The 24,167-nt window shown below is 31.7% G+C and overlaps 2 protein-coding genes across 2 annotated transcripts; one reads left to right on the top strand and one right to left on the bottom strand.

Annotated features, from left to right (window-relative positions):
* Positions 1-1,037: 1,037 nt before the first annotated feature.
* Positions 1,038-2,469, bottom strand: LOC131619163 (RING-H2 finger protein ATL16-like). The gene has a single exon (XM_058890294.1). It carries the CDS (start codon positions 2,068-2,070, stop codon positions 1,072-1,074), a length of 999 nt encoding a protein of 332 aa, XP_058746277.1. The 5' UTR covers positions 2,071-2,469; the 3' UTR covers positions 1,038-1,071.
* Positions 2,470-8,081: 5,612 nt separating this feature from the next.
* On the top strand, positions 8,082-9,876 carry LOC131644476 (flavanone 3-dioxygenase 2-like). The gene is made up of 2 exons (XM_058914984.1): positions 8,082-8,595; positions 8,759-9,876. The coding sequence occupies exons 1-2, from the start codon at positions 8,138-8,140 to the stop codon at positions 9,324-9,326; spliced, it is 1,026 nt and encodes a 341-aa protein (XP_058770967.1). The 5' UTR covers positions 8,082-8,137; the 3' UTR covers positions 9,327-9,876.
* Positions 9,877-24,167: the final 14,291 nt, after the last annotated feature.

Genomic DNA, 24,167 nt, shown 5'->3' with positions numbered 1-24,167 from the left:
TGCTCTATAATAATGTTGTTTCCCTATATCCATATCATTGTGATGTGGCCTAAAGGAAACAATGATAATTTCCATACATAACATTTCTCATGCTGCTACTTATGGTTTCTCACTCTCTTGCCCTCTAACTTCTTTATACCGGCCCATCCATCTTATAACAAACAAGTGTCTTATTATTTGAACTATGTTTGATTTTATAAAAAAAATTAATCTTCAAATCTAGATAATCTATTTTGAACCAATTGTTACTGATATTTTGACTGCATGAATGCCATAAAGATGGACCCTATCAAGCATGCATGAAAGATGGACCCTAGAAACATTATGTTTTACAACTTGTCAGTCTATTATTTGTTCCAAGTAAAAAAGAGAAAAACATGGAAGAGATAATATGCTGAAAATCATTCACAATCATTTACATTCACTTTCTAGCAAAACAAAACTTCAGAAAGGTAAAGAAAAGAACTACTCCTCATAGGAGCACCTCCAATGGTGCAACTTACATATTAAAAGAATTTATTTAATTTTAATTTTAATAAAAATCTGATATGGGTCTCACAACTTTACCTCATAATTTAATTTGATTGGGTACTACAATCTTTTAGTTGTTGCATTGCCATGCAACTCTATTATGACATGACAAATTTTTTAAATATTTAATTATTAAATTAATGATACAGGTGGAGAACTCAATAGAAGAAACTACCATTGAAGATAGTCTAATTCAAGCAAGGACTAAACTCTAAAAGCAATTTTTTTCTAACTGTAATCAACTATAAAGCACAAACACGAAAACTTGACATAATACCGATAATGACATATCTACGTCAATAATAATTTGAAAAAAATAAATAAATCAAACATAATTACATCACATCAGTGTCGTGTTGACACAGACACGTCATTTTTTAGGCTCTCACTAAGTCACCCCTATCACTTGCAAATGTCCCTGTACATTTTGCATTTCTGCATTTTATCACTATGAGACTTAATCTAACTTCATTTGGATAAAAACTTGAAACAAAACAGAAAACATATGAAAAAAAATGGAAAATCATCTTGAATTAAACATCATTCTCCAAATGGAATGATTACATTTTTGGACCCTTTTCCATAATAACAAAATGGAAAGAATGCTCTTTTACTTCTGCTACTACAATCCTCACTTGCACTAGCCTCATTTTGTTGTATAATGGCTTGAACATCCATGAACATTTGTCTATCATATGCAGAATCCAACGAGAAAGATCTCCGAATCGGCTGAATCGAAAACAACTCATCTTTCTTTCTGATCATATCAACACACTCATCTCCCATGATGGACACATAAGGACACTTTGGTTTCATTTCCCTTGTAGAGTGATAGTTTCTACTATGTCCTATGCTTCTTCTTGAGTCATGAACCTCATTTTCTTCTCCACCTAATTCAATGACAACAAAATCTTCATCACTTGATAAGTTTGAGAGTAACTGAGAAGAAGAATTCTGAGGAGAAGAGCTTGGAGCTATGATAATATCAAATGGAGTACTTGCTGTATTGCCTGAAATGCTTGATCTACAAAGAGGACAGTTAGAGTTTGTTTGAAGCCAAATATCAATGCAATCCAAGTGAAAAGCATGGTTACAATTTGGTAGGATTTTTATCACATCTTGTTCTTGAAACTCAGTCAAACAAACCACACAGCCATATACAGTTTGATCTTCACATTCACCTTTTATAAACTGAAAAGATGGGATATCTCTGATGACAGATTCGTCTAATCCCCGGTTCCATGGTGTAGGAGACAATGCGATGAAGTGATCTTCGTCGTTCCGTCGAGCTCGGAGGACCGAAATCCATCTTGTTGGGTTAACTTGGTTCCAGTTTGAGCAGAATTTGGTTAGAAAAGTGATGTAGCTGAGGAGTAACAGAATGGTAGCAATGATGCTGAGAACAACAATGGCAAAAATGGGAAAAGCATAGGGTGAAACAGGCTGTGGAGGGTGATGATGAAGTGTATTATCTTGAGTTATGATAGGTGGGAGAGCTTGATATCCAAGGTTGTTGAATTGGTTCTTGGTTAGTGCCATGATGAAAGATGTGAATATGAGATATGTGGTGGCCTTAAAAGGATAGGTGCATGGAAAACTTTTGAAACTTTGTGATGAGTCAGAGTTTTGTCGTCTATTGTAGTCCTATTCGACCAGATGAATTAGTCTCTGCATTCATACACAACTTATTTATCAGATGAATTAGTCTCTGCAGGTGCGTACAAAAATGATTAGAATATATAATTTGAGACTGACATGTGCATGTGGTGATTACAAGGAAAAGGAAACACATAAAGAGAAGGAAGGGGGCCTAGACTTGTCTTAATGAGGAAGGAAACAAAGGGTTTTGGATTAATGTAATCGTAGTCTTTTGACAACTTTGTAGTGTGTTGCTTACCTTGGTGTTTTCTCTTATATGAATATTGTCTTTTCATCTCCAATTCTAACTAGTCAGTTCAACTCTGATATGTGTCTTTTGATGGACCTACCACCCTTTGATTATCTTCGAACATGTGGTCAGATCACATTGATTATATATGCAGAAAATTAAATGAAAATATGATTTAAAAAAAGGGTGCATAGTGGTCGATTCTATATCAGACAAACTGTTATGAACCTACACTAGGGGAAAACCTCTATGTCTTACATATCTATCATATAAAAAAATAATGTCTTTCAGAAATACCAAAACTATCCTGTTTATTCAATATTAAGTCACGTGAATGTCCTCTTTATCAATTTTATTTTTTCTTCTTTGACAATTAGTGGGATACCCGTGCTCCCGCACGAGTATTGGTGTGAGTTGACTTCATTGTGAATGTTTCCAACTTGGTTGATGTTTATGTTTTTTTATTTGTTTAAGGAATAGTGGTGCCCAAAGTGCAGATGGGGTTCCAGAAAACGCGGTGTGCACGAGGTTACCAGGTCTCTGATGAACGACAGATAATCTATGGAGAAAGGAAAGAAGAGAGTTTGGGAGAGCCAAGATAGGTTGAATCTTAAGACTCAAGGCGTGGTTATTGCTGAGGAAAGGAAAGGGAAAGTCAAGAGAGTGGGTCGTCACGAAGGTGATGTTGGAGGAAGCGACAAACTGAAGGGTAAGGCTGTAGGTTCTTCGCATTTCCCCGTCAAAGAGTTGACCGTGAATTCATAAGTATATCATCTGACAACGAGAGGTAAATGTTTAGTTGGTTGATATTATATTGAAGTAAGTTTATTTGAATGTCAGTTGGATGTTTTTGCATGGAGTTTATGTTTTGCTTTGTTGTAATTTCAGGATGAACACTCCTATCATTGTGGATCAGGACGAAGAGTATTGGATTCGAGAAGTCTTCGATGTAAAGAAGATGCGCAATAATGTTTTGGTATGAACCGTTATTACTTGATTAATTTTAACAGGAGAACTCAATTGGTATTTTAAAGAAGCTTATATTGTTTGATAATTCTTGCAGCAATTTCCAGTCAAGTCATAACATTTTTAGTGCAACAAATAATAGCTCTGCTATATTCGGGTTATTAGGGGTGTTCATCGGTGCGGGTCAACCCACGAACCCGCTAACCCAAACCGAACCAACCCGTAAATTACCCGAACTCATTCATTTACGGGTATATACAATCCAACTCGCAACAACCCATATAGTTTTGGTTCGGGTATCGAGTTTGGGTTTTGTAACCCGCGGACCCGTTGACCCAACCCATTGATGTGACACTAGTAATTTCTTATTTTTTAATTATTATTTTAAATAAAAATACAAAATTATTATCTCAGTACTAACCATAATTTTTCCAAAAAAGATTTATTCTCCACCAATAATATTACTAGATCAATGAGTTTACGTAATTCTTAGACTAAATGTTGTTTCTTTTTTTCTTTTGTATCATTTCCAACTTTCGTATTTTATAAAGATATTGTGTCTTGTGGAATTTTATAATATTATCTAGTATTATATGATGTGTTTCATCCATTTTGTGCGTTAGAAATGAGTATAAATGTATTGAATTGTGTTACAATATTTTTAAATTAAAAAAATTATTTTTTAATTTAAAATACAACCCACAAACCCAACCCAACTCATAAATGAACGGGTCGGTTTGGGTCGATTTTGATAATGAAATTGCGGGTTGGACGACAAACACAACCCATTAAAGTTTGAACGAGTTGAATAACGGGTTAAGCCAAACCCAGTCTAACTCAACCCATATACACCCCTATATGTTATTGAGAAAAACATCACACTTTATTGCAGAATTAATTAATTTTTATTACTATTATTATTTATAAGTATTTTAGAACAACCGTAAAAAAATACCCTTTTTATAAATGAAAAAAAAAAGAAGAAGAAAGAAGTAAATAAAAATTGATGAAATATTTATTTATTGATTAAGATGATGGTAAAAAAAAAAAGAGTACAAAAATAGAGAACTAGAGAGAGAAAATAGAGTAGTGCAAAATTTTTGTATGTACAAATTAATAAAATTTAATGGAGTGTATTAGTTAATAAATTTTTTGTACGGTATAAGTTAATAAAATTTAATTTAGTGCAAAATTTTGTACGGTATTAATTACTATGTCATTTTTGTATTGTATTTTCACAATTATTCTATTTTTATGTTTGCAATCAAGATCTTTTTTTAAAAAAGTTATATTATATTTAAAAAATACCACAAATATTCAATTTAAATATTTAAATTTAAATGATATGGAAATTTTATATATGAAAATTTACTATTGATCCAATAGTTTTTTTAAATGATACCTAAACAAAAATAATAATTGTGTACGGGAAAAAATCAATTATTGATCTAAATATTTTTATATACGAGAAATGGTATTTATGATCAAATATTTTTAATCCAAAAATGATTTACGGGAAAAAATCTATTATTGATCTAAATATTTTTGTATGCGGATTTTTTTTATTGATCTATGTATTTTTTTAACCTTGTATTTGAAATAAATATATGTAAACAAATACGCATAACTGACCAGAACCCGTGCGTATGCACATGTTTTTTAAATGATACCTAAAAGAATTATATTTGTATACTGGAAAAATCAATTATTGATATAAATATTTTTATATTCGAGAAATGGTATTTATGATCAAATATTTTTATCGAAAAATGATTTACGGAAAAAAATATATTGTTGATCTAAATATTTTTATATGCGAAAAATTTATTATTGATATATATATATATATATATATATATATATATATATATATATATAAACCTTGTATTTAAAATAAATATATTATGTAAACAAATGCTGTAACATACCAGATCTCGTGCGTATGCACGGGTTTTTTAAATGATACCTAAACAAAAATAATATTTGTATACGAGAAAAAAATCTATTTATGGATCTAAATTTTTTTATATACGAGAAATGATATTTATGATCAAATATTTTTGATCCAAAAATGATTTACGGAAAAAAATCTATTATTGATCTAAATATTTTTATATATGAAAAATTTATTATTGATCTAAATATATATTTTTAACCTTGTATTTAAAATAAATATATTATGTAAACAAATGTGTGTAAAAAACTAGAACTCGTACGTATGGACGAAATTGTTACTAGTAATTATAAATATTTCAATACTTACAATAACCAATAACTAATTTTAAAATTTATACCACTACATCATTGAGTGGTATAAAATAAAATATCTTTATGTCATTATCGCTTTTCACTAACAATATTTCTCCTTCAACTTTATGTGGGTTGTATATTTCTCCAAATCTTCAAATCCTTTTATAGAAATCCATGAAAGAGTTATTCGAGAGAACTTCTAACATAAGAGAATCTTTTAGAGAAGCATCAACATATCTGTTGTAAAACTTCTTGATATGGTTAATCTCGTTGCAATCCTATTTGAAACTCCTTCGCTACAAAAACAATTATCACTTGTAAATCTTCAAGCTTCTGCAACTTTTTGCTAAGTCTTCACATGACCAGAACATGACAAATTGACCTCACAAACTGATAGTGATCTGTTAGACATTCCTTGACTCTTGAGCTTTGATTGCCTTTGGGTTCTGGTCCTTCAGAGTCTGAGTATTAACTTTTGATCCTTCAGACTTTGAATCTTCAAAGGTTGACTTGATTTTCAGAAGCTGACTTGATCAGAGTCTGGAGTCTTCAGGTGTTGATCATCAGAAAATGATTTGACCAGAAGTTGATTCTTCAGAGTCTGATCTTCAAAATCTGTCTCTTTAGAGCTTCTCATTCAATGTTCGGTGCAATATCATAAATGTCTGTCAATCAGTATAATAATCTTAGTTCCTGCACACTTGAGCACACATTAGTCTATCCAAGTGAAATGAAAGCGAAAAAAGGTAAAGAAATGATTCACTTAATTATATATAGGCGCGCTATCTTAAAAAAATTAGAAGATGAATAAACGAAGATCTAACAATCAAAAGACAAAAGATAAATAGGGTTGAGTATCCATTAGTGAACGAGTGCCACAAATAATATTATCACTTACAATTCCCAAACAACAATTATACTCTATTTTTTGAAAGTCCATCACTTTATGCCCCTTAAATAGAACATGAAAATGAATAAAGGCGACATATTCCAAGGAGTCCCGTCATGCTTTATTTAGGGAAATGGAGAATACCCAGGATTAAGATTGGCAAAATAGGTTGAGATGGATGAAATATCCACTGAAAAACCTAAGAAAGCAAATACCGAGTGACCTCTATCGAAGCATGACTTAAATCATAAGCCAATTCCCGCTCTGTTGGACTAGGTTTAAAGGGATATTGTTCCCGCCTGGACTGTCAAACATATTTAAACAACCCAATAAGAGTGTTGAACCATAATAAAAAAGACATTGTTTGATTCTTGAAAATCAAGAATCGTTAGATCAAGGTCAAGATATCAACAAAACCAAAGAAAGACATCTTGAAGAAGATTCAAAGACTAAAACACGTGTAAGACTGCCCTAAGAAAAGATACGATCAAGACGAATGATTGAAGGAAAACAATCATATCACAAAATAAATGATATTCTGACATCTTCCTCTTTGTACAAGCATTCTGCACAACGAAGTCCTAGATCCCCAAATCCTAAGATTTGGCTATAAAAAAAAAATACATCATGATAAGATAAATATTCTTCTAACCTAAAACACCTCATACAAACTTTGATAATCATTGACTTTACGCGTCTGAGGTACTCCAGTGCTAACATCAACTATAAGCAAAAATTCACCATCATTTTCATGTCAACCAATCTAGCATTGACATCTCATATCTAGGGCCGGTCCAATCAACGCAGAGGCTCCGTTCTAATTTTAAAAATGGACCCAAATTTAAAATATAAATACAATTATAATAATTAAAAAGACACATAAAAATAATATTTATGTATTAATCAATAATATATTTAATTATAATTATTTTGAGTTTTGATCTATCTCAATTTTTGTATGTACTGAGTTTTTATTATAGCATTGTTTTGATTTATTGGATTTTTATTATAACATTTTATTTATTTCGATTAATATTTATGAAAAAAATTGGATCTTTTAAAAATTTGGGGCCTCCCAAATTTAAGGCTCTATGCTGTAACACTTCCTGCACATGCACGGGGCCGACCCTGTTCATATCCACTTGAGATCAATATATATTTAAAATATATTTTTATTTTTTATTTAAAATAATGTCCTTAACATTTTAGGCTTAGGCATAACTACCCTTGCAAAGGGCCAACCATGAGTGTACAATAGAATTCTTTAGAAAAGAAATAATGAAAAATAACTCTAAACATATCTAACTAGATTTCTTGCGGTAAACAAAATCGCAATCAAGATTAAACAATTTGCCATCTCACGTCCCATTAAGAAAATGACATAGACATGGTTTGTAAGAAAAGAATCACAAACATGGTATTAGATAATGAGAAGCCGGCCGGCAACTATGCTAGCCAGCAGCACATAAAACAAACAGTAAAACATATCTAACATAAAACAAACCGTGCACTAAGCTCAAGCTTATAAAATAGCATTAAAAGATATAACCTAAACAACAACCCTTAAAAAAATAGTACACTCTTTAATCACACTGCGGAAGCATAATCAAGCAATGGAAAAACTTATCACAAGTCATTGGTCAGATTTTCAGTGTGTCCCTGAGGACTACATATTTCCACCAGAATCAAGACCGGGGAATATCAAAATTCCATTCAACACTAGCATCCCAGTGATTGATCTCAGTGAAGCACAAAATGGTGATAGAACAAATACAATTCACAAAATTATCAAAGCTTCTGAGGAGTTTGGATTCTTTCAGGTTATCAATCATGGAGTATCGGTGAATCGAATTAAAGAAACAATGAATGTTTTCAATGAAGTGTTCAAGATGCCTGATGTGTACAAGAAAAAGCTCATTACTAATGATCCTTCCAAGCCATGTAAGATGTTTACTAGCAGTATCAATTATGACCATGAAAAGGTTCATCTATGGAAAGATACTCTAAGGCACAAATGTTACCCGTTGGAGCAGTCACAACACTTATGGCCTGAAAATCCAACAAACTACAGGTAAATTATTATACTATCTGACACAAACACCAGACACCATTCAAATAGTGCACACACAGACACCAGACACCATACAAATAATACGTCCATCACATTTTGACATGATAAAATATATTATATTTGATCTTATGATCCGTCTCTAACGGGACTTATTTTTTGGCAGAGAGTGTGTTGGAGATTTCTCAACCGAAGTTAAGAAACTAGGTTCGAGGATCATGAATTTGATCGGCGAAGGACTTGGTCTTGAAAACGGATATTTTGACAATGATCTTACCGGGTCAATTCTTTTGTCAGTTAATCATTATCCACCATGTCCTGAACCAAGTTTGACACTAGGAATTATCAAACACTCGGATCCCAATCTCATCACAATTTTACTTCAAGATGATGTATCTGGTCTTCAGGTATTCAAACATGAAGAGTGGATTGCTGTTGAAGCCATTCCTCATGCTTTTGTGATAAATGTAGGCTATCAGTTGCAGATAATCAGTAATGGGAAGCTAAAAAGTGTTGAACATAGGGCTGTGACGAATTCGAGTCATGGTCGAACAAGTGCTGCATTTTGTTTAGCTCCTTCAGGTGATTGTAATGTAGGGCCAGCACAAGCTATCACAGATGAAAACAATCCACCAATTTTCAAGAATTTCAAATACAAGGAGTTCATTTCACACTATATTAACAAAAATGGTGACACAGATGTGGTGCTAAAATCATTTGAGACACCTAGGTAATTAACTGAAATAATATGGTTTGGAAGGAATAAAGTGTTGATCAAATGAGTCTAAATAATTGATCTAAGGTTGGATCATTGACAGCAGCATAGATTTAATCTCTGAGTCTGAGGACAGTATTTATTCATGTTTCTATATTAAAGCAAACAAGTTGTGTATAACAGCTTTTTAGGAAAAAAATTTAAAAATAAACAAAGTGTTGTGTTTATGGTGCAATGTTCACACACTTTTAATATTTCTAATTATAATTAAGGTTATTTATTTTAGATTATTTTAATGCACCCTATGTATTACTAGCGTACTACAAGAAAATATAATAATGTACCCATGTTTTAGAGATACATATCTAAATCCCCACAACTTAATACATTTTTGAATCCAACCCTAACACAATGGTAATTTATTACTGAGATACATCTTTGTATACATTACAGAAATACATCTCCGAACGCTAGTTGTTCAAAACTGCGCTAAAACCTCTTCTCCTTCCTCTCTTTTTAAAAAACAACTCTAAACCTCTTCATTCTCAAACTCTCAAATCACATTCAAGCAATCAAGCAACTTCAAGCAATTTCAAAACTTCCTCCATCAACATCAATTTTAAAATCATTGTTTTGACCAATGATTTAATATGAGGCCTCCCTTTTAAAAAAAACCTTGTTTTGGCCAATGATGATACATTGAAGCCCCTCTTATTTTTGCTACACTTTGGTTTACATGTCTTTTGACCTTTGGTCAATGTTGTCTCGATCTGACAACGGCCTTATCAAAACCTTTGGATTTTATCCTTTTGGCCAATATGAGGCCAACCTTTATTTTTTATATATGTATCTATATATTTTTTTTATATTAAAACTTTTCTCGTAATATATAATGAATATTTTTTTATAAAACCTAAAGATTAAATGAGTTTTCTTGAGTACAAGGGAGGCAAAGGGTCCCTAACACCTTCCCTTTGCCTAATTAATCTACTTACTCAAAAATCTCAATTTTTCTTTAATTTTAAAATTTTACTCTTTTTTCTTTAAATAAAGGGTGGCGGCTCTGTTTTATTAAAAAATTTTAAGCCGGTTGCCACAAGTACAAGCTAACTTTAACAATTGAACATAACAAACAGGTCCAATTTGAAACCCTAACAACCTACACCCACATACTAGAACACACTTCGACTATAGTATGTAGATCTTCGACACAATCTCTGTCGAACCAGAAGCTACCCTTTGAAACACTAGAGTTCCATCCAATTCTCACATCCTACACGGTGGAGTTGATGCCTTTTTAATCACCTTGAGTGTTACTTACTTGAAATACAACTCCAAAACTCAGCTGTTCCTTTATATTAGAAGAACAGTAAGGTGTTTTATGTCATCCAATCGAAAACCATCAATCTGCCATGTCATTAAAAGTTTTTTAAATTAAAAGATTGATTTAATTGGATTCATGGTCGTGATTGGTTGACAGTGTAAAACTATTTTATATTGTCGCATCACCCCTTTTCTCATAATTTATTACTAAAGAGGACAATTTATTTATGTTAAAATTAATATGTTGTAACCACCACTATCTTTAGTAAGCATTATAAAACATTATAATTATTATCTTTGTTTAGATTTATGGTATAGTTGTATCTTTAAGATAGAGAGAATCAAAGAGTCCTCATCTTGATTATCAACCTATTTGGTTTCTCTATCAGTTTCCTTCAAGTCTATATAAAGACTTTGTAATGCTAAGTTGAAAGTAAGGAGTGTGTCGTGAATTCAATAAAATTTGAGTTTTTCAATGGTATCCACCGGTAAAAATATAGTACAAAAAGTGACTAAAAATAATTTTCAATCCTGCAATAAATTTTTTTTCTTCATATTATATATATATATAGGGAGCGTATCCGGTGAGAACTGATATCTTTTATGAGAAATGAGAACTATTAATATCAACCATCAGATTTAATTAACGCTTAAGATTTAATAATTTCACATAAGGAGCACTTTATTGAATCTTTTCTATCATGTTTAATATTTTCATAAAAATATAATCTTACCAAAAATATTTTTCAATATGCTATTTAATTTTACCATTAATATATAAAATTTAATTTTTCCCTCATATCTGCACAATTTTTTTTAATTCTCTTGATCCTTTATATCTATTGCAAAATAAAATCATATTTTTTTATTGTTATGGAATTGTAATATTATTTATGTTACTAAAATATACATAAAATATTCATGTATGAAATATACAAATTTTTTTATATATTTATTTATTGTATTGTTAGGGAGTTCCAGATATTATTATTGATATAAAAAAATCATATTCTATATTTTTGAACTGTTAAATATTTTTTGGATATTTTAATTTGGTTGATTTCTTTATTTCCCAATTTTTTTTAACTTTACAAATTTTACCATGATGACTATTTTAAATAATTTTTACTATTGTTATAATATTTTAATAATTGTGACCTCTTTTTGATATTGACAAACTAGAAATTTTAATTTTATTATTTATTTAATTTTTTTCTGATATGAAATTATCATTCTTGCAAGTAGCATATTAAAAAATATTTTCATTCTTGCAAGAATAATAATTTTATATTGAAAATAAATAAATAATAAGATTAAAATTTATAATTTGCCTATAGTTAAGAGGGATCATAATTATTAAAATATTATAACAATAATATAAATTATTAAAATAGTCACAGTGGTATAATTTGTAAAAATAAAAATTTCCAAACACGCAAATAAATAAATCAAAAAAAATTAAAACATTGGTAATACTTTTACATTTTTTAATATTTTTAATAAAATATAAAGAATAAATTAGATGAAAATATTTTTTTCTTATAAAAGAAATATTTTTAATCAAATAAAAATATAGATGATAAATCAATAATGTATTTTTATTTAGTAGAACTTGTTAAAATAATAATTTCCTAAATAAATCATCTAAAGTAAAATATAGGTTATAATTTCAAATTCTTCAATATTTTTAATAAATGAATATATAGGTGATAAATAAATAAAATTCTTAGCAACAAAAATTAAATAAAGTTCTACACCTTAGACATGTCAGTTTTACCGTCATGTCTATTTTGATAAATAAATTATATCAAAACTCCATAACAATAAAAAAAAATATAGAATATGATTTATTTTTTTATAATAAATTTAAGGTTTAATTGCAGTTTTGGTCCCCTTATTATTCTTTTTTTTTAGTTTTGGTCTCCCTCTTTTAAAATCCGGAATTTTAGTCCCTATATTTTAGTTTTTTGAGGATTTTGGTCCCCATGCAAATTCGAAGGCAATTTTAAATGAAATGATGCTCACATTAATGACGCGTCAATGTCAATTCAGCAGTGATATGTTCAAAAAAAACTATTTTTATTTAAGATTTATGTTAAAAATGTCATCAATGTGAGGTTTATTTCATTAAAAATTGCCTTCGGATTTGCAGGGGGACCAAAATCCTCAAAAAACTAAAATAGAGGACTAAAATTCCGGATTTTAAAATAGGGGGACCAAAATTCAAAAAAAAGAATAATAGGGGAATCAAAACTGCAATTAAGCCTAAATTTAAAGAATCAAGAGAGTTTAAAAAAAAAGTTCGGGATAACATGGAAAAATTAAAATTGATATGTTTTTTATATAAAATTAAATAGCATATAGAATAATAATTTTGGTAAGATTCAATTTTTATGAAAATTTTAAATATTAAGAATAACAGAAAAGGATTCTATAAAGTATTCTTTATAGGGAATTATTAAATCTTGAGCATTAATCAAATCAAATGGTTGATATTGATAGTTCTCATTTCTCACAAAAGATATCAGTTCTCACCGGATACGCTCCCTATATATATATATATATATATATATATATATATATATATATATATATATATATATATATATATATATATATATATATATATATATATATGAACTTCATCTTTAAAGAGTAATTTATTTATTATCTTTTTATGTTCAAAATTATAGGTTTTTGTTTTTGAATTTGAAAGAGTGTCCACGGTTATAGTTTCAAAAACTTGGGATTCAAGTGTTACCCATCTAATATAGCTTCAACATATGAAAATGGTGCATGAGGAAGAACTCTATGTACTTTTTGATATTTTGGATGGAAAATGAGTTCTCAACCTTGAGTGTAAGTTCAACATTTTTAATGTATAGTCTAAATGCTAATTTAGATTCACAAGTCTTAATATTAGTGTGATCAAAAGAGTTGTCTAGTTTTTTCTTATAGTTGGAAAAATGCTCCAGGGGTGTCAAATAAAATATGGAGGTATTTTTTCAGCAGTCTTAGTTAGTGACTTTAGTGCATTTAGTTTTTGTTATTTAGAGTAGAGGCTTATGTGTCTTTTGCTTCAGTTGTATAAATTTATCCCTGCTAGTTAACCTCAAATAAAATTTATGTGTCTTCTTCCAGGCTATCATTTACAGTCATTAATTTTGTTTGCTTTTGATCGGATGTTTAGCGCCAACTAAGCCTGTCTGAATTTGGCTTTTCTTCGTTTGCCTCGACATATAGCAAGTACTAGTATGCAGCTGGTGCAACTTCTTTTCCATTAATATTATGGGACAGCAACGGTGCATGTCTCGTTGTTGCAATTGTAAAGTGATATTAGAAATTTAAGGCTTTGAGGAACTAATTTTGTATGTTGGCGTTCTTTGGTGGCTGAATTGTTGAGTTTCTAGTATCATTGTTGCTCTTTGGTGACTTCAGTCATGCTGAATTTATAGTGTCACTAGAGGCTTGTGTTTGATGTATAGCCAATTCAAAATTTGAATAGGTGTCTATAATCCCTTAGTATGTCTTATGTTTAGCTTATCTACTCTTTAGTAAATAATGTTGACTTCTCTAAAAACCTTGAAGGTGGGCCACTTAATTCTAATCGTGAGATTTTTTATTTGAAAAAATATGCAGATTATGGCGGTTACAAATGTTGTAACTTATTACTCTCTCCGTTCCTTTTTAAGTGTCGTTTTAGAAGAATTTTTTTGTTCCTATTTAAGTGTCGTTTTATAATTTAATGTTATAATTTGTCATTTATACCCTTATTTTCTCAATAACTCCACCTCAAATTTTTCAATTAGTTATTGGAAAAAGAGAGTGAATGATTGAATTTATTTGGAAAGAGAAAAATAAATAAGGGTATAATAGAAAAAGTAACTCTAATATTTCACTATCTTGGTTGAAGAGTTTTTTGCTAAAACGACACTTAAAAAGGAACGGAGGGAGTATATATTTTAAGAAAATAGTGAAGACTGTGGTGATTTACACTGCTACTATTTAAAAAAGAAAACCGCCATTTTAAAAAAACATTATGGCCGTTAAAATCGTCACAATTTACCTTTTCCAGCCTCCACAATTTGCTTGTTTTTTTGTAGTGTTATACCCATTTTTTAGTGTTCAAAGGCCAATATGACGATGTTTCTAACTCCCATCAAGATTCAACAAATTTTTTCCAACAGTCGATCAAGCTAAAAAACTAGAAATATAATTCGGGTTCCGTAGTCGCTTATGCAATGGAAATGTATTAGCACTCCACACTTCCATTGTACTCACCAGAAACCATTTAGTTAGCTTTGCGAATAAGAGTGTTAGCTTATGTTATTTGATTTCCTATACTTATTATGGGATATTTAAGGAAAGAAAGAGAAAAATAAGTTTTTTATTAGGGTGCTTGATGAGATGTTGAATCTCTCGCTCCTACGTTTTTCCAAGTGCGATGGAGAACTCAAAACTACATAGTTCTTAGTAGCAAACGTGTGTTTGTTGGCTGATTTTAGTGAATGATATTTAGATTCGAGTAATTAACCGTTGTTTATTCATCGTACACATGCATAATGATTTGTTTGCTTGTATTGCGTTAGAATGGATAAATCATAATTCATTTATGAAAAGTTTTTGGTCGCGCTAAGGCGGAAAAAGAGGTTAAATTGATTGAAATTGTTTTTAGGTGGATAATGAGTATTCAAAAGACAAGCTCTAAAACAATTATCCAAATACTCGGGGAAGAAAGAGGTGTGCGCCTAATAAATCCTTTTCACTTGATTTTATTATAAAATATGCGAAGTAAATTGTGTCACAGTTCTTTAACGTAAGACGAGTATTTGAAATGCAAGATCTACAGCTTGTATCCAAACACTTGGAGGAAAAAGGGGCCTACACCTAATTAATCCCTTTTCATCCACGAAAGAATGAACTAAATTTGGTTAATTATTGTGTTTTGGGGTAGAAGACGAATATCCGAAAGGCAAGGCCTAAAGCTTGTATCCAAACACTCAGGGGAAAGAAGAGGCAGACACCAATTCATTCTTTTTCATCCATTTTTTTTTAGAAAATATTTCGAAGTGTTTTGATTAATCGGGAAATAAAATACTTGATGTTGATCAAGTTATAGAAAAATTTGATTGTGACTTAAAAATGATTTAATGATTTTAGTTAAAGGTTTTTGATTTTTTTTTTTATCTTGACTTTATTAGGAGAAAGACTTGATTATTTATTTTTGAGAAAGCTTTAATTTTCTTGTGAAAATGATTTGGATGGGTTTGAAAATATAGTACTTATTTTCTAATTAATCCTCTTAATTAATCAAAATTAATTGAAATATTAATTAATCAAAAGAAAGAAGAAAATAAAAGGGGAGGGGGAGAAAACATGCACAAGGTAGTATAATCTGAAAAAATCATCATGGGCTTGAGGCCAAACTAAAAATAAATAATAAAAATCAAAATAAAAAAAGACGTGCAAAACTAAAAAAAGTATTGAGACTAAGTCATTGATTGACTTAACTCGTATTTTAGTGAAAGTCGCTGCCGCGCTTTATTGTTTCCAAAGGAAATGGTAAAAGAACAAAGTAAAACTCAAAGAAGTTTTTAAATCAAAACTAATAAAATAAATAGAGTTCTTAGGTTCGGGGGTTGGTTATACTAAGGGAAGGTAATGTCACCTTAAGTATCTATAGTACTCTATAGGAACCTCTTTGAAATATGTATATTAAAGTTTATTATTGTTATTCTTGTTTTGTGAAAAAGAGTGGAAGGTGAGAAGAGAATTTTATTATGCTCGAAAAGAAATCGTATCTTGTGCCTACATACCCCTTATGTGAAATAATAGGGAAGTCAGAGCATTTGTAGTTCCTCATAAAAGAAAGAAAAAAAAAGAGCCAAAGTTGAAAAAATGTTTTTGGGTGCTAAGTTTTAAAAATAGAAAGTAAATATTTTAATATGGTGAGCTTTAGAAATGCAGAGAAATTTTTTAAAAGGGTTCTAAGCTTTAGAAATGTAAAGAAGGAGTTTGAAATGCTAGGTTTTAGAATGGAAAAGCATGTTTAAAATAGGATAAGCTTTAGAAATGCAAAGTAAAATTAAACAGGGCTAAGCCTTAGAAATGCAAAATAAGGTTTAAAATAGCTAAGATTTAGAAATGCAAAGCAAGGGTTTGGATGCTAAGTTTTAAAAATACAAAGCAAAGGTAAAGATAAGAAAGATATGAGTACCTTAACAATTTTAGTCAATACTTTCACATTCCTTTGGATTGGAGACATAAACAATATCAATGAGGAATCAAGCAAGCATGTATGAATCTCATGCAAGCATCAAAGTAAAATATCTCAAGTAATATGTTTGAGATATGGTATATGTATCATGAACAAAGTCAAAATATTTAAGAAAGAAAGTAAATATTTTTAATATATTAAAAATGAATATTTAATTATACTAAACAAAATAAATATTTTTATAATTTTTATATGTTGAAGAGAAAAAAATAAGTAAAAAAGGTTGATAAAAAATAAAATTAAAAGGAATTATCAAAGAAATCAAAAGAAAATTAAAATGATGAATAAAAGGGCAAATAAACTAGTGATAAAAATTTGGTGAAGCCAAGGAGTGTTGAAACAATACCACTGGGCCACTGCGCGTACCTTGATAACTATGTGCATCCAATTAATTATATGTGAAACAAGTCTAAAAATGCATGAAAAAATATAAATAGTGCAAAAGGTCTAGGGCGAGGGGGAATCGAACGCCAGACGAAAGGGTGACATGAATATGCTCTTAATCACTATGGTAGTGATACATCCAATGTTTAAAATGCTCATAATTTCATCACGAAATCAAAAATGTAAATAACATAACTTTATTTTAATTGTAGCTCTCTAATTTCAACAAAAACCAAAAAACCCCAGAAACTTCAAACAAAAATTAAATGGTATATAGTATCAATCAATGGCAGGTAAGTCAGGGTTTTCACCCCTCACATCATAAGAAACATAATAAAATTGATATCCATATCATTTGTACCGACAATCTCTCAACCTCAACAATAGAACAGATATCCATATTATTTGTACCGACAATCTCTCAACCGACACAACTAACACGGAAGCATTAAGATTCGACACCCATAAAGATTGTTAGCTTTAAATCTATCTCTAGAATCCAAAAACTAACAAATAATGATCCTAGATAAAGATTCGAGCAGTATATATCTATAATAACCCAAACCTTGAGCACAGAGCAAGAATCTAAGATAACAATCAACAAAGATTTGTAAAGCAACTTAAATATAACGCAATAGGCGACAAATATACATGAGTTCAAAGTAAAATCATATACAAAACCCAACCAAAGAGAAATACACAAAGAAGAAGAGAAATGAACCAAAAATCTCCTGGTTTGTCAGCTTCAATTGATGATCAATCCATCCCGGATCATCCGTATGCAAGCTCCAAAGTTGTTTTCTAAGCTAATCTACCTAAAAAAAATGAAGGTTTGATGAATTATGACCAATATTACCCAAAACATAACCTAAAAAAAATGTGTTTTGACCCCTTTTAATGTGTTTCTGCCTAGGCATTTTCGTCGGGCGAGCCTGGATTCGCCGGGCGAACTACACCAGTAAATTCTGCATTGGTTTGGCCATAACATGAGAACCGTAACTCCGATTTGCACCCGGTTCGAAGCGTTGTAAAGCTTATTCAATTTCCTATATACACTACAAGAAATTTGACATTTACCAACGGCAAAAATCCGTTGGTAAAGGTCAAAAATCCTATACCAACGACTTTCTGATTCCGTCATGTTTAATTCCCTGTACCAACAGAATTTTTTCCATCCCAATATCATATACCAACAGCAAATTTCAAGTGTTGGAAAAAATTGTAGGCTACAACAACGGTAAATTATACTATTTAAGAGCTTTATCCACCACATATTTTTGGTTGCTATAGAACAAATTGTAGGCTACAGCAACGGTATATGTCTTTTTTTTAAAAAAAAATATTTTTTATAATTAATATATTTTTTTATAATTAATATATTTTTAATAATTAAATATTGACATTATACAACATACACAATTTAAAGCAATATCAAATAAAATTTCAATTATATTGCCAAAGTAGCAAGTCTTACAAACATCAAAATAATAAAGTAATGTCAATTCTATAATAACAATCACCAAAATAGATGTTACGACAAAAAAAAAACATAAGACATATCTAAGATAACATAGATTTTAATCTTCCTCTATTCCATCTTCATCCGTGCATGGATTTCGGGAATTTGTCTGGTTTGGGACACTAGATGCATCTGTAGCCTATTAAAAATAAAATAAAATAAGTTAAAATTCAGTTTATTAAATGTTTTCAAAATATACGAAATATGAACTCGAAGAGTAAAGTATAATATACCTGTCTTGCAGCTTGTAAAATAACATTCAAATCTTCTTGAGATAATCGATTTTGTATCACCGACATCATATTTTCCATAAACACATCTGTTCTCTCTTGACTTTCTCGCATTTTCTTAAGTTCATCCCTCAACTCTTGATTTTCAGACAAAGAAGCTTTTGATTTTTTAGGTTTGGGAATACTTCCTAAACAACGCACACGTCCCCTCTTTTCAGGTCCTTTTACTCGGGAATAAATGTCATCATTCCAAGGCAAATGACTCGGTGTGTTTTGGACCGATTAAGAAGTTTCAGCTTCATTATTATACTTGTTTAGCTCTTCCTGAAATATTATAATAGATGCGATAAGACAAAATGCAACCTGAAAATCCATAATAGAAACTATTGAACGGAATGGTAAAAAAGCTATTGTATTTTATTCCTCAGCTCTAGGCTGGTATATATAATGGTAATACAATAATGATATTAATTCTTTCCTTAATGGAGAATAAAGGGAAATAATACAAATAGGGAAATAATACAAATAGAAATAATATATTCCAACACCCCCCTCAAGTTGGTGCATAGATATCTATCATGCCCAACTTGTCAATGAAATGCTCAAAGGTTGGTCTTGCCAAACTTTTGGTAAGGATATCCGCAGTTTGCTGATTTGAAGTCACAAAAGGGAGACATATGATTCCAGCATCTAACTTCTCTTTTATGAAGTGTCGATCAATCTCAATATGTTTGGTTCTGTCATGTTGAACTGGGTTATGAGCTATGCTAATGGCAGCTTTACTGTCAGAGTATAATTTTAACGGAAGCTCAATTTTCATCTTAAGTTCTTCTAGGACTCTAAGGATCCATAACCCTTCACAAATACCTTGAGACATAGCTCTAAACTCAGCTTCTGCACTACTTCTTGCTACAACTCCTTGTTTCTTGCTCCTCCATGTCACAAGATTACCCCAAACATAAGTACAATATCCAGAGGTTGATCTTCTATCTGTGACTGAGCCTGCCCAATCAGCATCCGTGAAGATAGACACATTTCTTTCACTAGTTTTCTTAAAATGTAAGCCTTTACCAGGCTTTCCCTTCAAATATCTCAGTATCCTGTAGACTGCCTCAAGATGTTCCTCGTAAGGAGAATGCATAAATTGACTTACTACACTAACTGAGAAAGCAATATCAGGTCGGGTGTGTGACAAATAAATCAGTTTTCCAACCAATCTCTGATATCTTCCAGTGTCAACAGGAACACTACCTTCTCCCCAAAGGTTAGCATTAGGATCCATAGGGGTATCTGCAGGACGACATCCACTCATTCCTGTTTCTTTCAATAAGTCTAGAATGTATTTCTGCTGTGAAACCACAATACCATTCTTTGACCGAGCAACCTCCATACCAAGAAAATATCGCATGGATCCTAAGTCCTTGATTTCAAAGTCTACTGCTAATTTCTCTTTTACTCTTGCCATTTCAATTGTATCGTCTCCAGTAAGGACAATATCATCAACATATACAATCAGGGCAGCCAATTTCCCATCATGGGAGAACTTTGTGAATAAGGTGTGATCAGCCTGTCCTTGAATGTACCCTTGTTTCTTCATGGACTGAGTGAATTTTTCAAACCAGGCTCTAGGAGACTGTTTTAATCCATACAAAGACTTATTTAATTTTCATACATTTGATCCAAATTTGTCTTCAAAGCCAGGAGGAATGTCCATGTATACTTCTTCTAGATCGCCATTAAGAAAGGCATTCTTAACATCTAACTGATGTAGGGGCCAATCCAGGTTAGCAGCAAGAGATAAAAGAATTCTTACAGTGTTCAGTTTTGCAACAGGAGCAAATGTCTCTGAGTAGTCTATACCATAGGTCTGAGTAAATCCTTTAGCCACCAAGCGAGCCTTGTACCTTTCAATTGACCCATCTGAATTATACTTCACAGTAAACACCCATTTGCATCCAACTGTCTTCTTGTCATTCGGTAGTGTCATAACACTCCAAGTTTTGTTCTTTTCTAGAGCTTTCATCTCCTCAAGTACAGCTTCCCTCCACTTTGGAATTTCTAAAGCAACCTGTACATTTTTTGGAATTTCTACACTAGACAATTTTGAGGTGAAGGCAGACAGAGATGAAGACAAATTTGAATATGATATAAAATTGGACATGGGGTGTTTAGTACACAATCTAACAGGTTTTCTAATGGCAACAGAATCATCTATATCAGGATACCAAATACGACTTTCAGAAACAGAGATGGACTTACCTTTCCTATTTTTAGGAGGTTGATCATTCCCCGGTTCAGATTCCTGACAGTGTGGAGATGTGGACTCATCCATTCCTTTGTGGTTCTTTTTTACAAAAACCTTCCCTTTCCAAATCCCGTTTCTTAATTCAAATCTGTTTTCCTGAAGTGACTCATTATTCATTGGCATTTCAATTAGATCATCACTATCATCGTTTTCAGGAATCTCATTGTTTTCTACATGAGAAAATGTAGGCGCAGATTCGCAAGGATCGTTACTCATAACAGGAGTAGGATTAAATAAAGAATCATGGCCATTTTCTGTTGGTGCAGAAGTATAAGTCTCAGAACTTTGTGATACAGGCAAAGATAAATTATTTAAAAAACTCATGTTCTCAATTTGAAACAAGTCTTCCTTTATATCCCCCCTTGATGAGTGTCATCAAAAAAAGGTTTATTTTCAAAGAATGTAACATCCATAGTGACAAACATTTTTTTGGTTTTTGGATCAAAACATTTATATCCTTTTTGGGTTGGGGAGTATCCAACAAAAACACACTTTATAGCACGTGGTTCAAGTTTTCCAACATTCTTATGTTCATGAACAAAAGCTGTGCAACCAAAGATTTTTAATGTCAGATCAGTTAAAACACGAGAACTAGGAAAACATTCTTTGAAAGTATTAATCGGAGTTGAAAATTAAGAATTTTGGAGGGCATTCTATTAATTAAATATGCAGCTGTTAAAACGGCTTCGCCCCACAAATATTTTGGTACTTTATTTGTGAAAAGTAAAGCTCTAGCAACCTCCAATAAATGTCTATTTTTTCCTTTCGGAAACTCCATTTTGTTGAGGAGTATTAGGACATGAACTTTGATGTACAATCCCATTTTTTAGGAAAAAATCATCCAGGATAGTGTTAAAATATTCTTTGCCATTATCACTTCTAAAGACTTGGATATTTGTTTGAAATTGGTTCTGCACCATTGTAAAAAAATTCTTTACAGCTTGACAAACATCTGATTTCCCCTTTAACAAGTACACCTAACATACTCTTGTATGGTCATCTATAAGTGTGATAAACCATTTTTTGAGAGAGAGTGTACTTGTACGGTTAGGGCCCCAAACATCACTGTGAATAATAGAAAAAGGTTTTGATGGTTTATAAGGCTGTATTGAAAATTGGGAACGATGATGTTTTGCAAACTCACATGCTTCACATTTAAACGAAGAAAAGTTCTTATTATGAAATAACTTAGGAAACAAGTGTTTTAAGTAACAAAAACTAGGATGACCTAATCTTAAATGCCATGTCATAATGTTGTCATCTTTATTATTCAAAACAGAAAAAGACTCAAAATAGGAACTTATTGTTTTTGAAGGTAGTTGTGATGCAGATCCAATGTCAAGGTAGTAGAGTCCTCCACTCTCCTTAGCACTGCCAATCATCTTCCCCGAGTTCAAATCCTGAAAGACACAGTGAGATCGGAAAAAATTAGTTTGACAATTTATATCTTGGGCTAATTTACTGACGGACATTAAATTACATGATAAATTTGGAACATGAAGGACATTTTTCAGAGTTAACATTGGAGACAAGACAACTGACCCTTTACCTGCAATGGCTGAAAAAGAGCCATCTGCAATTTTTATTTTTTGGTTACCTGCACATGGACTATATGAAGAGAAAAAAATAGATTCACCTGTCATGTGATTAGAGGCACCTGAATCTACTATCCAAGTATGACTGGGACTGACACTGATAAATGCAGAATTACCTTTTGTTGCTATAGAGCAAGAAGGAGTTGGAGACTCGAGGAGTTTGTACAGTCTGTCTAGTTGTTCTGTAGTGAGTGGAAGCTGAGGTGAAGAAATTTGCTGCCCTTGATCAGAATTACTAGCCTGAAATGCACGACCACCTTTCTTCTTCCAGTTAGGAGGTTTCCCTTTGAGCTTCCAACAGGTTTCACGCGTATGTCATTCACGCTTACAGTGGTCACACCAAGGAACTTTGTCTATCCTTTTTCCCTCGTCAAGGTTCCTAGTAGCCAAAGTTGAGCCTTCAGATTCAGAGCTTCGTGGTGTCTTGCCCATCATAATACCTTGTCTTTCCTCCTCCCTTCTTATTTCGGCAAAAGTTTCACGAAGAGTTGGCAATGATATTTTTCCTAAAACTCTACCTCTTACCTCATCAAGGTCTTTATTGAGCCCAGCGAGAAACATGAAGACACGATCATTTTCTTGTCTTTTGAGAAACAAAACACTATCTTTTGTACACCTCCAATTGTCATCATAACATAGATCCAACTCTTGCCAAAGGGTCAACAACTCATTGTAATAAGCAGTAACATTCATGTCCCCTTGTTTCGCATGCCATAACTTTGATTTTAAACCAAAAATTTGGGAAGAGTTTTGAATATCAGAGTATGTTTCCTTAACAGCTTCCCATACATCCTTTGCAGAAGGCAAAAACATATAAGGCTTACCTATTCCAGTTTCCATAGAGCTTACCAACCACGCAATAATCAGGGATTTTTCAGATTTCCATTGTTTGTAAAGAGGGTCTCCTACTGCTGGTTCAGCTACTGCTCCAGTTAAAAAACCCAACTTGCCTTTGCTATCCAATACCAAGCGAACTGTCTGGGCCCATTCATTATAGTTATTCCCATTCATCTTAGGAATATTGACCTTGAGGGAGTATGAGGAACCCTCTTGGTCATTGCCGTCTATATTGAAATAACTGCCATTGTTTGTGACACCCAATGTTTCGTCACCGTTTCTGCCACCATTGCCATTTCCGCGGCCACCACCGTTACCGCGGCCGCCGCCATCACCGCAGCCACCGCCACCATTGGATCCGGTGTAGGCAAAACCTAAAGTGGGCCAATT

Source organism: Vicia villosa, linkage group LG1 (assembly GCF_029867415.1).
Source record: "Vicia villosa cultivar HV-30 ecotype Madison, WI linkage group LG1, Vvil1.0, whole genome shotgun sequence".
NCBI classification, from domain to species: domain Eukaryota; kingdom Viridiplantae; phylum Streptophyta; class Magnoliopsida; order Fabales; family Fabaceae; genus Vicia; species Vicia villosa.
The sequence above is the reverse complement of the archived record's forward strand: the minus strand, read 5'-3'. Positions and strand labels throughout refer to the sequence as shown.

Excerpts from the sequence above, each read along its gene's own strand:
- LOC131619163 (XM_058890294.1), bottom strand. The coding sequence starts at position 2,070 with ATGGCACTAACCAAGAACCAATTCAACAACCTTGGATATCAAGCTCTC.
- LOC131644476 (XM_058914984.1), top strand. The coding sequence starts at position 8,138 with ATGGAAAAACTTATCACAAGTCATTGGTCAGATTTTCAGTGTGTCCCT. Across the intron at positions 8,596-8,758 it reads GAAAATCCAACAAACTACAG|AGAGTGTGTTGGAGATTTCT; the intron begins GTAAATTATTAT and ends ATTTTTTGGCAG.